The sequence below is a fragment of the Metopolophium dirhodum genome, chromosome 1, assembly GCF_019925205.1.
Source record: "Metopolophium dirhodum isolate CAU chromosome 1, ASM1992520v1, whole genome shotgun sequence".
NCBI classification, from domain to species: Eukaryota; Metazoa; Arthropoda; class Insecta; order Hemiptera; family Aphididae; genus Metopolophium; species Metopolophium dirhodum.
Window position 1 is genome coordinate 43,727,267 of NC_083560.1, and position 17,291 is coordinate 43,744,557.

At 29.2% G+C, this 17,291-nt stretch overlaps 1 protein-coding gene across 2 annotated transcripts; it reads left to right on the top strand.

The window, feature by feature from the left end:
- The first annotated feature begins 662 nt into the window (after positions 1 to 662).
- On the top strand, positions 663 to 5,136 carry LOC132935986 (uncharacterized). Of its 2 annotated transcripts, XM_061002635.1 has the most exons (5): positions 663 to 685; positions 853 to 1,043; positions 1,541 to 1,612; positions 1,726 to 1,924; positions 4,288 to 5,136. In XM_061002635.1, the coding sequence occupies exons 2-5, from the start codon at positions 973 to 975 to the stop codon at positions 4,780 to 4,782; spliced, it is 837 nt and encodes a 278-aa protein (XP_060858618.1). In that variant the 5' UTR covers positions 663 to 685; positions 853 to 972; the 3' UTR covers positions 4,783 to 5,136. The 2 variants fall into 2 exon arrangements, with proteins under 2 accessions (XP_060858618.1, XP_060858617.1); XM_061002634.1 differs by having other exon boundaries at positions 669 to 1,043.
- The last annotated feature ends 12,155 nt before the right edge of the window (positions 5,137 to 17,291 follow it).

The following is a 17,291-nucleotide window of genomic DNA, read 5'->3' on the forward strand; positions in this document are numbered from 1 at the left end:
TAAGCGCTGTCCATTAAGCCGCTGTCGCACGATGATAGTAAAACGCGATAGTTACTATCGTGAAAGCTGCTATCATGAGAGCGTCGTTGTGCGAACGGATCGATAGTGGCTATCCAACTATCACGAAAGCGACTCTCGCACCACGGAATAATATGACAATGCGTGCGTGATAGTGTGATAGTAGATTTCACGATTGTCATAGTCATTATCATCGTGCGGACACTCGACTACCGTACTATCGTACTATTGTAGTGTTTGTACGTAATTTTTTATATCACAATCAGGTTAGGTTATCACAATTCACTATCAACTTCATACATAGACAAATAGAACAAAATTGTTCTATATGTATATGCCTTCAACACTCCTCGTGAGAACACATTTGATAGTACGATAGTACTATCACATATTATCATGGTGGTGACTATCGCGTTTTACTATCATCGTGCGACCGCGGCTTTAGTCAATAGCTTAGAATGCTTAGATCAATATGGTTACGACACGTCATTCGAATTCCAGTGATGACGCCGAAGCCCTACCGTAGCGTTTTCTATGCACACTCCTCATCGATAGTGGAATTTGGTTTTCAAAAAGTGGCCACACTGTCCGAGCGTCGAACGGCTACTGACGCTACTGACGCCGAATCATTTGTCTTCATGGCTCTTTCGTTCGTGGTTAACCTATGGTGAGTCGTGATGGAGTAATATTTTTTCCAACGTGTTTTAGCTAAAATATAATAAATCGGTATTTTAGGACATTCAAACTTTTATATATTCACAATAAAAGTATTATATTATCAAATTAATTGTGCGTGTGATATCAAAGTAATATAAAAAGTTTTATTTTTCTTAGTTTCATTTACGTATCTACTTGTATAGTGCTCTGCGAAATCACACTAAACATACAGTAGACACCGTTTATAATAACACCGGTCGTAGTGGCATATGTAATAAGCGACACTAAATTTAAAAAATGAATAGCGAAGTGTGCGGTAATTCTATTAAGGATACCAAGCAAACTGGTCCTGAACTTATTTCTCATCGGTAAGTATCTATTGTTTCTGGAAATTTGCTAGCTCAAACCGGTGATGATTTTTTAAACTGTGAAGCATAAAATTGTTGTCATATTATATTTTATATTCAAGTACAAATATTAGGTACCTAAATTGGTTGAGTATATAAAATGTATAAACATATAATTGTTTAACTAATACAAGCCTAAATCGTTGATATTTTTTTTTTTCGTGTCTTAGTATTTTTAGACTTTAATAGTTTGATGATAACATGAAAAAAAAATAAGTAAAATAAATCAATAAATAACTGAATTATTAAACTATTACATTTACATTTGATATAATGAACAGTATTAATATTAAATTCAATAAAAGTACATTGGGCACCTAGTATTTTTATTTGAAAATGCTATTCCCCAACCTTATGATCAAACTTGCAATGAAAATGGTTTTCTTTATAAGTAATGCTTCTTAATCTCTATAATTCAACTTTTCATTTTCAATAATTTTTTTTTTATTTTTATATAGTTCCACTACTCAAAGTAATGATATGCAAGTTGACAATAATACATGTTTACCAATCGAACAAAATCGTTTAAGGTGAGTTCTTGAAAATTGCATTGGACAAGATTTTGTTTTTACAATTATTTAAAAACATAGAAAATTGGCTTATTGTGATGAAAGTGATTACATAGAATCAAACATTTTTTCAGAGAGGAACAACATATTGAAAATGCTGTTGCAAATAATTTGGTACCACCAAAACCGTCATGTAAACAAACTAATGATGATATGCCGAGGATCCAAACTAAACGATTTAAAAAAGAAATTCCTGCTGATCAATTCATTGCTAATGATAATATTCAAACAGTCATTAAAAGTGTTGTAGAACCAGTTACAACTACTACTAAGGTAATAATAGTAACAAAGGCTTAAAGTCAAATGTCTTTTGAGTTCCTAATATAATTTTAAATATTTTGAATGGCACCACAGAAGCTTATAGGTAAAATATACTTGACATACAAATAAGATGCAGCTATTTTAGTAGACACCTCAAGGTTTAATGATACTTATAACTTATAATTTATAAATATATTAGGGTTGCTACATATTCCGATTTGGACAGAAGTGCATTGATTTTGAATATACCGTCCGGATAATGTTTTGGGGCGTCCAATTGAATCTAAATACTTAATTTAAATATTTTGTATTTCTTCAATAGTCAAAAAATCAATATTGTTTTGATAAATGAGAATATAATCAAGTTGATTGATTGTAAAGATATATTTTTAAATTATTTTCCTAGTTTGATAATGACTATTGTTGACGATTACGTTCATTGTTCTCTGTCTGTCACAACAATTGTTGTTATCGCTATCTATAATTTTTTTTTTACTAATTACAGTTTATAACATTGAACTTAAATGTTAATTTTTACTTTATTAACATGTTGTAGTTTACTGGTCGTTATGTACACTATTTCAGTTATTGCAAAATAGGACCTTAGAACTAGAATATTTGACCATTGGGAAAAGTATGATGTTTCCCATAAAAAATTATACTAAAAACCTATGTCTTGTAAAATAATAAATGATAACTGTAACTCTGTAATATGTTTTAAAATATTAATTAGTTTGAAATAACCAAACATACTTTTAAAAATACATCTGATAAAATATCCTATAATATTTATTAACTATCTAAATTAATAATAGACAATTTATTTGCAATTAGTGTTCATTGACCAAATTAATTGAGAATTTTCCATTTCCTTCACTATGTGACAGTCGATACAGACGCAAGCACAGTATATCACGCACTCCCAGACACCGGATGTGTGTTGTTGTCGACGACAGCGCACAATCAGTTGTGCTCAGGCTGGTTAAGTGGTGGGAATGCTCGGCAAAAGACGAGTTTTAGTCGCCGCCCGGTCAACTTCTCTCGTGAGACGGAATATATGTTGTTCTATACCTCAGTAGAACTAAATCCATATTATTATTCCTAAAACATGTACCTATTATAATTATGGACAAAAGTAACAGTACTATTTTTATATCTAAACACAGTTTTACAAACATTCAGTATAATATAATAAGTTTTAAAATTATAAACATTGAGTGGTTCATGAATTAGAAATATTGAGTTGTAGTGAGTAGAGTTTATCAGTTTTTTTTTTATAATTGGACAATTACAATCTTTTTGCTAACTTACACATGCATTTTCATGAAGAACAAGATTAATAAAATTACTAGAGGAATTGTTTTTTTTTTTAAAAGAGTTTTATAACAGTAACTCTTTTTCTTCAGTATTCCAAATTTTTAAGGAAAACCACAGTTTTAACATCTAATTTATCATAAATAAATTTGGTAAAAAAGTAAAGTACATCATTAGTAGATAGCCCATTTCTAAATCCAAATTGATTATTACCAAAAAAATATCTTTAGCAGGAATTTGGCAAGTCTGCTTTTAATGCACTCCTCTAATATTTTTGAAACATTTAAGGGTATGGTGGTGAGCCTGTAGTTGCAACAGCAATCTTTATCTATATCACAGTTTATTGTTTTAATAGGTATAACTATAGAATTTTTATAGCCTGTAAGAAATTCTCCTTATTTATTCTTTTTTCTTTTATCGGCTTAAGAGGCTATTAGAGACCCATAGCTAAGAAAGAAACTTCCTTCTATTTCACTCTATCTTGAGCTACTTCATTTAAGTAGTCTATCCACAGTTTCATTTTATGTTAATAATATAATATTAGCTTGCAACAATAAATAATTTATCTTAGCAAAAATATTTCGTTTTTGTTTGAAATGAATTAAAATTTTAACATAATATACAATATGGTTTATAACCTGTTGCATTAGATATTGTTAGATTCTTATCTAAGTGATGAATATATTGGTTTTACTATGACATGTTTTTTTTTTTTTACTTGTTTCAATTATTTTTCATTTAATTGTACACATTTTTCAAACTTAAATGACTGTAATGAAAAAAAAAATGTGCTTATGTATTTTTATTTAGATTTAGATTGCTAAAAGAACAACTAATATAAAATGATATAACATTTTCAAGTTTTTTGTTCGAACATAGAATTGTTTTCGGTATTTACAAAAAAAATGTTAAATATTTTTAAGGATCACTGTCAGTGTTAAAAGTATAATCATATACTATTGTAAATGGAATTAGTCTTAATTATTTTAGATAAATGATCTGTTATTTTTATATTACATTATATTTATATATACATAAATGAAATTTTTTTATTAATTTAGGAACCTGAACCTCAATGTGCTATACCAGAATTCGAGACTAATACTTCTGAAGATAATGGATTCAACGAATTTATTTTTACAATTTCAAAAATGATTGAATTACCTAGTGTATTTTGGGAGAGTGTCTATGTTAAAGATGAAAAAGAAACATCTTTTTATCAAACAGACGGTGATCAAACATTAATTGCAAAAAAAGTTTGTTTTTTTAATAGCCCTGTGCCAATTATAACAATATACGACAAGGTATACAAATTTAACGTACCTATTTTAGCAAAGAATAGGTTAAAACTCCTTTTAGATATAATTAATAATGTTGAAAAAAGTTTTGGTATGGATGAAAAATTTATAGATTTTTTTCAAGAAAGTTATGCAGAACTTGAAGATCAATTGAGAACAAGTGGGAAAATACCTACACAAAGAGAAATAATATCATACTATTCTAAACACGTCAAAACTCTACCGAAACCTTTTAGAATCATTACTAATATGAAGTGACAACCTTGATTTAATTCATTATGCTCTTTGTATTTACCTATTTTGAAGTATATTTATTAGAACTGTAGACTTTATTTGAATTGTAGGTATGTAAAAATAACTTTAATTGTAAGCCATGATTTTTAATATATATTATTATTTAAAATTATGGTATTATATACTTTAAACAGTATCAACATTTGAATTGCTAAATGTCTGTATGTTAATATTACATTATTACTTATATTATTTAATTAATATTGGCATTACAAATGAGGAGATTTTATTTACTTGCCACTTTTATAATTATACACATAAATCTATATATTTTTATTTAAATATTACATTTTTGTTTATGCAATAAACTTTTTTAGCTATTACCCATAAGAGCAATTTTAAAATTGTTTTTTTTTTATTTTCTATAGTCCAGACATAAATAATAATAAGTAAAGCCCCTACTAGATTTAGGTTGACTTGAGGGGGATATTCTTCCCAAGCCACGCTATTTACTTTTAGAAAACTATTTATTTGTTTCAAGCCGTACTAAACTGTTTTTAACTATAGTAAATATCATGACAAAACAGATAGGTATGATATCAACTTTGTGATACGCAACTCACTGGTTCTCCCACCACAAAAATGGCGTCATTCATTCTTTAATATTATATACTATTATTATTATTATTATTATGATATTATTATTTCTGCTGGTGAGAACGGCTTACGTCATAGTTCTTGCCGAAGTGCGGGAGGGGTGCGCGTTCTCGACCAATTTTAGTTATGTTGATATACTTATCTTCTTATCATGGTAAATATTAAGTACTGGGTTATTATTCTTATTCTAGTACATTTTTATTTACCACTGGAATGATATAAATCCTGCAAACAACAAAAAAAAAAAATGTTTTGTTAGATTTTATAAAAGATTAACTACAGAAAACTATTTATACCATATTACGAACAGTAGGAAGAATAATCTATATTATTGTATCTTAAATAACAGTGGTGCTGAGATTTCAGTTTAAAAAGGTGGTATTTAAAAATTGAAAAGTCCATTTTTGTATATTTATGGTTACCATTCATTGCATACTATAGAATAGTAATAATAGCAAATTAGTAGAAAATATTATGTTTTTTTCTTATAAATAGTTACAGCATAATACATATAATAAAACTATATAAGTGATTGGATATAATGATTTTGATATTAGGTCACTATATTTTTAACCCCCATTATTTATTTTCTGAAGTCAATAGACTCAAAAACAACTAAACTGTTTCCAATAAATAAAGTTATACCAATAGTTTCCTTGATACTTCATTTCTATACCTATGTAGCTAAATGGGCCGTAGCCTTTTTTCTCCAAGAATTAGATACCGTTTTCTTAAAGTCTTTAAGAAGACAACACAAGCACAGGTACCTATTAAAATATTAGTTTTAAAATCTTGATGTTATTCTGTCTTACTGTTTATAATGTATGTAGTTAGTGTTAGATTTAAGGATTATTTATTTACATACTTCATTCTAAAAAATTATGATTTATCCTAATTGTTAATTTGTTGTGTTATGTTTTAGATATTTTGTTATATTTAATATAATAAAACAAACTTTTAACAATTACAATTTAGTTTTTAAATACCTACTCATTAGTCAATACACCTAATTTATAAAATTGTAATGCTAATCTACGCTCTCTTTCATTATTCATAGATAGTAATAATTACAATCTATTGTTAAAAATGATTTAATTGCATTTTCTATGTAAAAACTTGTTTTAAATAAAATAAATAGCTATTTATTTTTGGTATTGACTAATATACAATGTACCTATTGGCTAAAAAATGTACTGAAAATGTTCCTTAAAATAAAAGTTGTTGCAGGATGTGGTAGGATGATTGTCTAATGCGAGCTGAAAATGATCTATGACTGAATTTTGGTAATAAATGAATTGGACTGTATTTTACATTTATTGTACATGCAAGATCTGTGACACACAGTTAGCTTAACTAATAGGGTAAGATGGGAGACAATTAATGTGTGTTATGTCTATGTATATAAAAAACCCGTCATCAGGCTCACAATAAAAAATATATATTTATTTTAGTATTGAATAATAATGATATTATTTGACCCTTGTTCCTGGTGTTTGTCCTCGTGAAAGAAAGACCAACACAAAAGTATGTACGCACATTTTTACGAGTACGATGTTATTCGCATTTTTTTGAACAAAGCACACACACACACTATACTATTATAATGTATGATGTTGATTATGAGTATCGCGTTGGTTTATTATTATTATACGTATCATGATCGGAGACCGTATTATACAAAGGTTATGATTTAAAAATGGTCGCGTACGTGGTTGAGCGGCAGATTGTTATCTGAGCCAACGATGACGTGACCACGTCGAGCTAGAGAACTCCGCAAGATCGCAGAACATATTCCGTCAAAGACGCAGTGGTGATTTCCTCGGCTAGGTGCGTTGCCGTCGGATGAGGGGAGGTCGTCGTTGTCGTGACGGTAATGGCGGCTCCAGGTGCGGTAAATAACGTGAATGGACGTGCGGAAATCTGTGCTTCGTATCGAGAGATGCTGGGTGAGGGAGAAGCGGCCGCCAGCCATGTGAGGCCGTCATGTAGACGCCGCGCTATACCGGCGGTGTTGCCAACCTAGGCGGGGCCACCGACGGAGGATATAATATTGTGGCGATAGCTCTCCGCGTTAACGCGATGACGGAGGGACTGCTTATAAATTCGACAAGGCGAGGTGCCGTCGTGTGAGGGAAGGTCGTCTTTGTCGTGACGGTAATGGCGGCTCCAGGTGCGGTAGAGAACGTGAGCGGACGTGCGGAAAAAGGTGCGTCGTAGTCGAGAGACGCTGGACGAGAGAGAAGCGGCCGCCAGCCAATGTCGGGCCGTCACGTAGACGACGCGCTATACCGGTGGTGTTGCCAACCTAGGCGGGGCCACCGACGGAGGATATAATATTGTGGCGATAGCTCGCCGCGTAAAAACGATGACGGACGGACTGCTTATAAATTCGATAAGGCGAGGTGCCGTCGTGTGATGGAAGGTCGTCGTTGTCGTGACAGTAATGGCGGCTCCAGGTGTGGTAGAGAACGTGAGCGGACGTGGGGAAAACGGTGCGTCGTAGTCGAGAGACGCTGGACGAGAGAGAAGCGGCCGCCAGCCAATGTCGGGCCGTCACGTAGACGACGCGCTATAATGGCGGTGTTGCCAACCTAGGCGGGGCCACCGACGAGAGGAAATATTGTGGCGATAGCTCGCACGTTAACACAATGACGGATGGACTGCTTATAAACTAAACTAATGGCCGGCGCTTTGAGAGAGAAGTCAGGGGTACGATATAGAGTGAGCGAGAAAAGAAACAAAGTAGTAAAATTTATACAGCGCTCCTTATGCGGTGCTCCTTCACTACTTTATGTTCTTTCTCTCTCAGTCGTATGGTTATATGATCGCCTAGCATTGACGGCTGGAATGTACTGTCCATTAACACTTAAATGTCTATGGTGATCACCCGGCGACAGTGTCGTCTGGTGCGGTGTGCGGGTTACCGTCGTTATCAACATTTTGCGTGTGAACAGTAATTTGTGTTATATATTTTAGTCCAACCGGTAGAAACAAAACATATTATTTTAATGATGTGCACTACGGCTAGCCTCATCTATGGCGACTTTAATCGGAAAAAAGCCCCGGAAAAATGATCCTTAATTAAATGAATTTGATTAAAATATTTATTTACATAACATATTATAAACCAAACCTATATGATGTGTCCCAAAACTCCCGTATTGACCTTGTTATATCCATAGTATATCATGAGGTTTTTTTTATTTTATAAGAATTAATACTTATTTATTTAAATCTTACTTATACCTACTCATTTTATTAATATATTATTTTATAAGAAATATTACTTATTTATTTAAAACTTACTTATTTTATTGTGTGGCTTTATACATATTCTTAGAATATTTTGTTTTATGATTTGTATATTCTTTAACTGAGAAGGTTAGGTAAGAGCTTTTTTTTTTGAGAGGGGGGAAAACCCCCAAAGACCCCCGAATACGCCTAAGTGCTGAGCGTATACCCTAGAAAAAAATTACGAATACATCACTGGATATAACTTGTTATTTAAAATATAACCTAAACTAATTTTTTTTCTTGATTTTTCGATTTTTAACCTTTAAAGTAAGTATTCTATATTTTTATTTCTTTTTCATATGGTTTTCAAAAGTTTTGACAATATTGTATACAATTACATGAATATATTATTGTTAAAAAATTGTTTATAGTTATTACTTATGTTAATCAAATAATATTAAAATTATACAAAATAAAATATAAAATTAAAAAAAAGCGAGTGGGTGACGCTCTATTCTACAGAAATGTTGTTTTTAAATTTTGTTAAATGTTAAAATAAATAATAAATAATATCACGAATTATTAGAGCATAATCATTGAATCAAAGCGTTTGTTGCAGGGTTTTAAACTGTTTTCCAAACCGATTTCAGAAACTGGTATAAACCGTTTTAAAACTGAAACTGAAACCGTAATCAAAAACGAAACTGAAAAAAATTGTATACTGGTATTAAATTTAAAATCGAAACCGTAAAAAATGGGAAACTGGTACCTTTTTTTTTATTTGACGTTTTTTTAAATACGTATATTCCATTAATACTCATAATTAATACACATAATAAAATTGAGATCATGATTAAAATGTTGATAACCATTTAATTATTCGCAAAATTATAAGTTGTTTTATTAATAGTAATGATATAAATTATTATTGAATAATTAAAAATCTTACCAAGTAATTAAGGGTAATAAAAACATTCAATTATAATTTCAAGTCTTTGCTTGGAAATCCGTTTTTAAAAATGTAAAAACCTGTATACAAAATCGAAACTTAAATACCGGTATTGAAAAATTAAAACCGAAACCGAAACCGAAAAATTTAGAAACCGGTATTCGAAACCGAAAGCGAAACCGACATTTCTTAACACCGGTATTGCTAAGTTGAAACCGAAATCGTAGAATTTCAAAACCAATAGTGAAAAATTGAAACCGAAATCGAAATTATTTCAATCGGTATCATGCCCTGAGTTTTACTACCCGCTTAATGTGGGCGCAATATACAAGCACCCGTTTATAATATACGGGACGCAACTAGGTATAATAATGAGTATGACCATAAAAAATAACCGGGACGAAATTTGTAAGGAATTGTTTCCGCGAGACGCAACTCGTGTGTGGCCTTATGACGATCAAACACATTATAGTCTTCTACTGTCTATCGTCCAAATTGTGCAAATTCCAGAAACAGATTCTGTATGAAAAAATCGGACGATTTTCAGGCGTTAAATTTAAAATAAAACGTCGAAACGTATTTAATTAAATTTATTGTAAGTATAGTTTAATGTAAGCTAACATACTTTCTCACGTTATTAATGCGATTTGTTGTCGATACTTGACAAAAAAAAAAAAAATTGAAAATGTACAACAAATTGTCAATTACATAATACCGAGACCTTCTGAGGTTTTACTCGGTAAAATAACTTAGAGTTAGCGGTTCTATGACGTGCAACAGATGCGTGGGAGATAAGCGTAAATGTATAGTGTGGCACATACGTGACATTTGTTCAGAAAAATAATATATGAAGTATACACAATTTAAAACAACACAAAAATATTTCTATTAAATCGATGCAAAAATAAAAAAACGACCAGTTCGGGAAATACAAAAAAACAAAGTGGATAAGTGGATGTTGCTCTGCTGTACAGTAGGTCACAAGTGGGTCACTGTAATGGATGATGTTAAATTTGAATTCAATGATATTATATCGGAAAAATGATTCCGAGCGAAAACAGTCAATCAGCCATGATATTACTAAGTATATTTGATGATATTAAGGTGAATAAAGTAATTTATATATCATAAGCTATTTACATGGAAAATTTTATTAAATTTTCAATCCTTAGCTATAAAAGTTGAAAATTTTATAAATTTATAACCACAAAATAATTATGAAATTTTAAATTTGGTAAATTTTGTCAAAATTTGAACTTTAAATGCTTATAAAAAAAATTGTGACTATGTGTTTTAAATATTTTTCAACAGCTATTGTAACAATATATCAGGAGCCTTGTATTAATTTCATGCTATTTTCCTGTACAGATAAACTTTTATTGAAAATTATAGAAAAAAAAAATAAAATTGAAAATTGACAATGTCTGTAAACAGCTCAAATAGAGCCAAAATATTTGAAAAAATATTATGGTGTATACAATGAAAATATATACATTCAGTGAAATTTTCATGTATCTACAGTTATTCGACTTTGAATTACAACAATTAAAATGATTTATTAATTAATACGATTTTTTTTGAATTCCTAACTTAAAATAATATCCAAGTTTTCGTGAATTTTCCGTATTTTGTCAAGATTTGAATTTTAAATGCTTAAAAAAAAAAAACTGCAACTTAGGATTATTTAATATTTTTCAAATGTCATTGTAACAATATAGTAAGAGCCTTGTATTAAATTTTCAAGCTTTTTAACAAAAAATAAAGTTTTATTAACATTTATAGAAAAAAAAACTAATAAAATTGACTGTAAATATCCCTAAACAGTTCAAAACAATTCAAAATATTTGGAAAATGTTATGGTGTATAGAAAATGCAATTATAAACATTCAGTAAAAATGTCATGTCCCTACGGTCATTTGTTTTAGAGTTACACCAAAAACCAAAATCGATTTTCTCAAAAACAGATTTTGCGTAAAAATTCCCGTTTTTTCTTAATTTTTCTTTTGTTTTTCACATCGCTTTTGAAAACTACTGGGAAATTTTTACTTTTGACCCCTCCAAAGTACCAACTAGATTCACTTTCCTATCAGAAAAGTTACTATTGAAGAAAATCCAAGCACTTTTACTGTCCTAAAAGTTGATGACAGACACAAAAATAAAAAAAATAAAAAAATATATATAAAAAAAAAAAACACACATCATTGTAAAATCAATACATTCATCGCTTCGATCAGAATCTAAAAATAAAATAAAAATAGTGTACCAGTGGATGTCACTCTGCTATACAGTAGGTTACTAGTGGGTCACTGTAATGGTTGGTGTTAAAATGATATAATATCATTGTATAAGTAAAACGATTCTGAGCGAAAACGGTCAGTCAGCCTATGATATTACCAAGTATATTTGATGATATTATTGTGAATATAAAGTAATTTATATATAACCTATTTACGTGGAATCTTGTTTTAATTTTTTAATCCTTAGCTATAAAAGTTGAACATTTTATAAATTTTTAACTACAAAATAATTATTAAATTTTAAATTAAATAATGTTTTTCAAAATTCAAACTTTAAATGCTTATAAACAAAATTGTGCATATTATGTATTATTAATATTTTTCAACTGCTATTGTAACAATATATCAGGAGGCTTGTATTAATTTTTCACACATTTTTACCCAACAAATAAAATTGTGTTGACAATTATAGAAACTAGAAAAATTGAAAACTGACAATGTCCGTAAACAGCTCAAAAAGAGTCAAAACATATTCAAAATTATATGGTCTATAGAAAATGCTAATATAAACATCCAGTGAAATTCTTAAGTATATCTATACCGTCATTCGTTTTTTAATTACAATAAAATAAGAAAATCGTTACATGAAAAATTCAGTGAATATCAAATGTTGTAAAAATATGAATTCCAAACGCTCATAAAAATTTAATTTGACTTTCGTGTAGACATTTTATTTTTGATAAAGGTAGACAAACTTATTAGGAATCTTGTATTACATTTTAAAGCTGAGATTTAAAAAGAAAATTTTTTATGAATTTCTAACTTAAAATAATTTACAAATTTTCGTCATTTTTACGTATTTGGTCAAGATTTAAACTTTCAAAGCTAATAAAAATAATGTGACTATGGATTTTGAATTTTTTAATCTGCCTTTGAAACAATATACTAGGAGCCTTCTGTTAAATTTACAAGCTTGTTTAACCAACAAATATTTTTTTTTGATATTTATAGAAAAAAAAACTAAAAATAATGGAAACTGAAAATGTCCGTACACAGCTCAAAATAAGTCAAAATATTTGGAAAATTTTATGGTGTATAGAAAATGCTAATATAAACATTTATGTACCTACGGTCATTTGTTTATGAGTTGCACCAAAAACCAAAATTCGATTTTCTCAAAAACAGATTTTGTTTAAAAATACCCGTTTTCCTTAATTTTTCTTTTGTTTTTCACGGTGCTTTTGAAAATTATTGGGAATTTTAAATTTTGACCTCCCTACCCAATGCATCAACAATATTCACTTTCCCATTGAACAAGATAGGTACTAAAGTTGAAAATCGAACCATTATTTCGACTAATTATCGTATACACAGACAAAAAAAAACACACATCATTGTAAAACCAATACATTCATCGCTCTGCTCAGAATCTAAAATGTTATTGTACTTATAGTGAAAGTATCCACACTAAATCATAAAATATATACAAAAAAATGTTTAAATACTTTTTTAAATAATTAACGCAAATCCGGCAATTACAAATTTTGGTAAAAATTGTCAAGTTTTATATTTATAATGTGAATGGATGTACAGTGTATGTGGACAGCAGTATAACGAGACAGACACATTGACGGACCATCATGAAAAAGTACTGCTGTAGCAGTATTTTTGTTTGGTAATGCCAGGGGACAATTTTGAATTTATATGTAATAATACTGCTATAGCAGTTCTCGAAAACCGACCAAAAATGGACATTACTGCTACAGCAATGGCTTTTTCAATGGTATCATATGGGAGACCAAGTCTACATAATATACATCATAGAGTGACATTGGTCACTGACAAAATAAAGCAAATATAATTTTTTTTTTAGTTATACGTATTACAGTTAATAAGGGGACGTGATACCGGCATGTGTTGTCTCAGTCTTACAATAGTGTGTAACATAGCAAATTTTACACTCGGCAGAACACATGTAGCTCTGTTAGCTTAAAAATTAGAGTGAATTGAAATATAATATAACCTAACCTCTTTTTAAAATCTAAATGTAAGATTATTATCTAGGCAACATCAGGGCTTTTTATTATATTTTCATTTTAAAGCGAGCTATGAGTATTTTAAAATTGTAAATTGTTTGTACATCTTAAAATACTCATAATTCGCTTTAAAATTAAAATATAATAAAGAGCCCACGAGATTGCCTAGATAATAATCTTACCTTATTTAGATTCTATATCACGTCTTTTTAACTAATAACTTTCTAAATAATAATAAAAAATAACAATTATAAAAACCTTGGAAGTCGATAGTCGCTCTGCTAAATAACGGTATTACAGTAAGTATTGATTGAATCATAATTGAATCAGAATCAGAACCGTCCTTGATCAGAAAACTGTAATAGATATATTAATAAATTTGAATTCGATGCTATTAATCATTAGATACGATAAAAATTACAGAAAAAGACACATAATATAAATTATTATTTATTTTAATATTTATATTGCTATAATATATTCGTAATTTAATTTTCTACTAGTATAATATACCGTGTAAGGTAGGTTGAACTAATTTTTCCCCCAAAAAAATCCCATATCATGTAATATTTTATATTTATTATATTATTTATATATAATACATAGACAATGATATTTTTAGCAGAAGTGGATCATTTTAAACTTAAATTAATATTATGGTGTATATACAATGATAATATAAACATTCAGTGAAATTTTCATGTATCTACGATTTTGTTATTCGATTTTGAATTACAACAATTAAAACGATTTATTAATTAATACGATTTTTTATGAATTCCTAACTCAAAATAATTTCCAAATTTTCGCGAATTTTCCGTATTTTGTCAAGATTTGAACTTAAAATGCTTATAAAAAAAAACTGTAACTAAGGATTTTAAATATTTTTCAAATGTCATTGTAACAATATAGTAGGAGCCTTGTATTAAATTTTCAAGCTTTTTAACAAAAAATAAAGTTTTATTAACATTTATAGAAAAAAAAACTAATCAAATTGACTGAAACAGTTAAACAGTTCGACAGTTAAAAACAAATCAAAATATTTGGAAAATTTTATCATGTATAGAAAATGCGAATATAAACAACCAGTAAAAACTGCATGTATTTGTTTTAGAGTTACACCAAAAACCTAAATCTATTTTGTCGAAAACCGATTTTGCGCGAAAATTCTCATTTTCCCTTAATTGTTATGTTATTTTTCCCAGCGCTTTTGAAAACTAATGGTTATTTTAAATGTTGACCTACCAAATGCACCAACTAGATTCACTTTCCCATCATACAACATAGTATTGAAGAAAATCGAAGCAGTTTTATGCCCCAGTTGGTGGTGACGGACACCAAAAAAAAATATTTTTAAAAAAATTAAAAATAAATAAAAACATATATCATGTTAAAAAAATGCACTTAAAATGCCGAATAATTCAGCATAGGATGCTCCGAATGTGCAAAACACGAGATTAAACTTAAAAATCTTTCAAATTTAAAAATATTTCTATTTAAAGAATATATTATTATATTAGTTTAATTAATTCTACGACATCTTGTGTAACTACAGGGTAGTACTTATTTACGAAAATAAAAAAAAATTCATAAAATGTGTTAAGCGTTTTAACTGACGGAAACAAATATTGAACAAAATGTTAAAAAATGATCCAATCCAATATTATGAGGCTTTAAAATTATCCTAATCAGGTCAAAAAAAAAGAGTTAACAAAATCAACAATGTCTAAAATTGCAAAAATTACAAAATAAATATTAATTAATTATATGTTAGAAGTCACCTAATTCAAACACTATTTTCAAGCTTAACTCACTGTTTTACAATATATGAGGCATGAGCTTAAAATAATGCATATCTTGTAGTATATTTTTATTTTCCCCCTAGGTATTTATTGAAGAATAATTGTGGTTTAATGTTACGAAATGCTAACAATAAATACTACAAAATATACGTTACACACTAAAAGATTGTAATAGCTAATAGTATACTTGTAAGTTATTATTAGAGTACGGATATTTAGCACTAAAAAGTATCAACATATTCCATATAACATTCAACAAATATGCAAGAAAATAATTTTTTAATTATATAGTTCATAATATGATAAAAAAACGGACACATTTTATTTTATGACCATTATTATTATTATTAGTTTATAATTTTATGAAGTATTAAATTATTTAAAGCAAATAAAACAGCCTAAAATTAGGTAGGTGTCTACTAAATTAACATATCTTTATTTCAAACACTATATATTCGGAGCTCAAAAAACTATTTTAGGATTGTCTACTTGACTAATGACTATTGTATACCTTTTTTCAATTTTTACTCAATGTGCAATAAATATTGAAATACTAACGGGATATTAAGGTGAATAAAGTAATTTATATATTAAAATCTATTTACATGGAAAATTTTATTAAATTTTCAATCCTTAGCTATAAAAGTTGAAAATTTTATAAATTTATAACCACAAAATAATTATGAAATTTTAAATTTGGTAAATTTTGAACTTTAAATGCTCATAAAAAAATTTCGAGAACATAAAAGCTTTCGAGAATCCTCTGAAATATATTTCGGCGGGCATCTAGCGTAAACGTCCAAACGCAGAGTCCGGTACCAGGGTCGCACGCTCTTGTCGTTACTCTTTTCAGTTAAGGCGGCGGCAGCGTCAGTACCGTTTTACGATCGCAGCAACATTCAGCGGTCACGTCATGATCACAGCATACGTTCCTGTTACATTTTATTCATAGTTTTCCCGAAAATGAACATACGTCACTACCACAATTTCCATAGTAATATTTTCCATAGCTTTCTACAGCGTTTCCACTTTGTTACAAGACGTGAAAAGTCACGTAATATAATAATATCATGACTCTGAAGTGATAATATTATGACTTATTGTATGATACACATATTTCAAAAATATATTATACAAAATATTTTTTTACTAGCTGTTCCCGCGTGCTCCACCCCCGTGGATAGTTGTTTGCAAATTATAGTGGAGCCGTGCAGTCGTTCATAAGATTTGTTTATTTTAAAAATATACATGAATTATATTTCAGTCAAGGTCTGAATGAACCAGTGGGGTGGGCGATCCGAATATGTCGGATCGCGATACACGCACCGGTGGGTAATTACAAAATTACCTTGAAATTAAGCCTATAGTCTGGTCCGCGATGTACTCATTCATTAAAAAAAAAATCAAGAAAATCGGATGAGTAGTTTCAGAGTTCGACATTTGACATTTGTCATTCGACACAAAGATTCCATTTTCACATATATATGTAGCGTATATTTACATAAATATATAAATATATAGAAATATAGATATATTTAGATTGTTGAATTTCACTTCTCGGAGCAATCTTTTCGGTACACTTCGAAAAAACACACACAAAAGAAAAAAGTCAGAATGC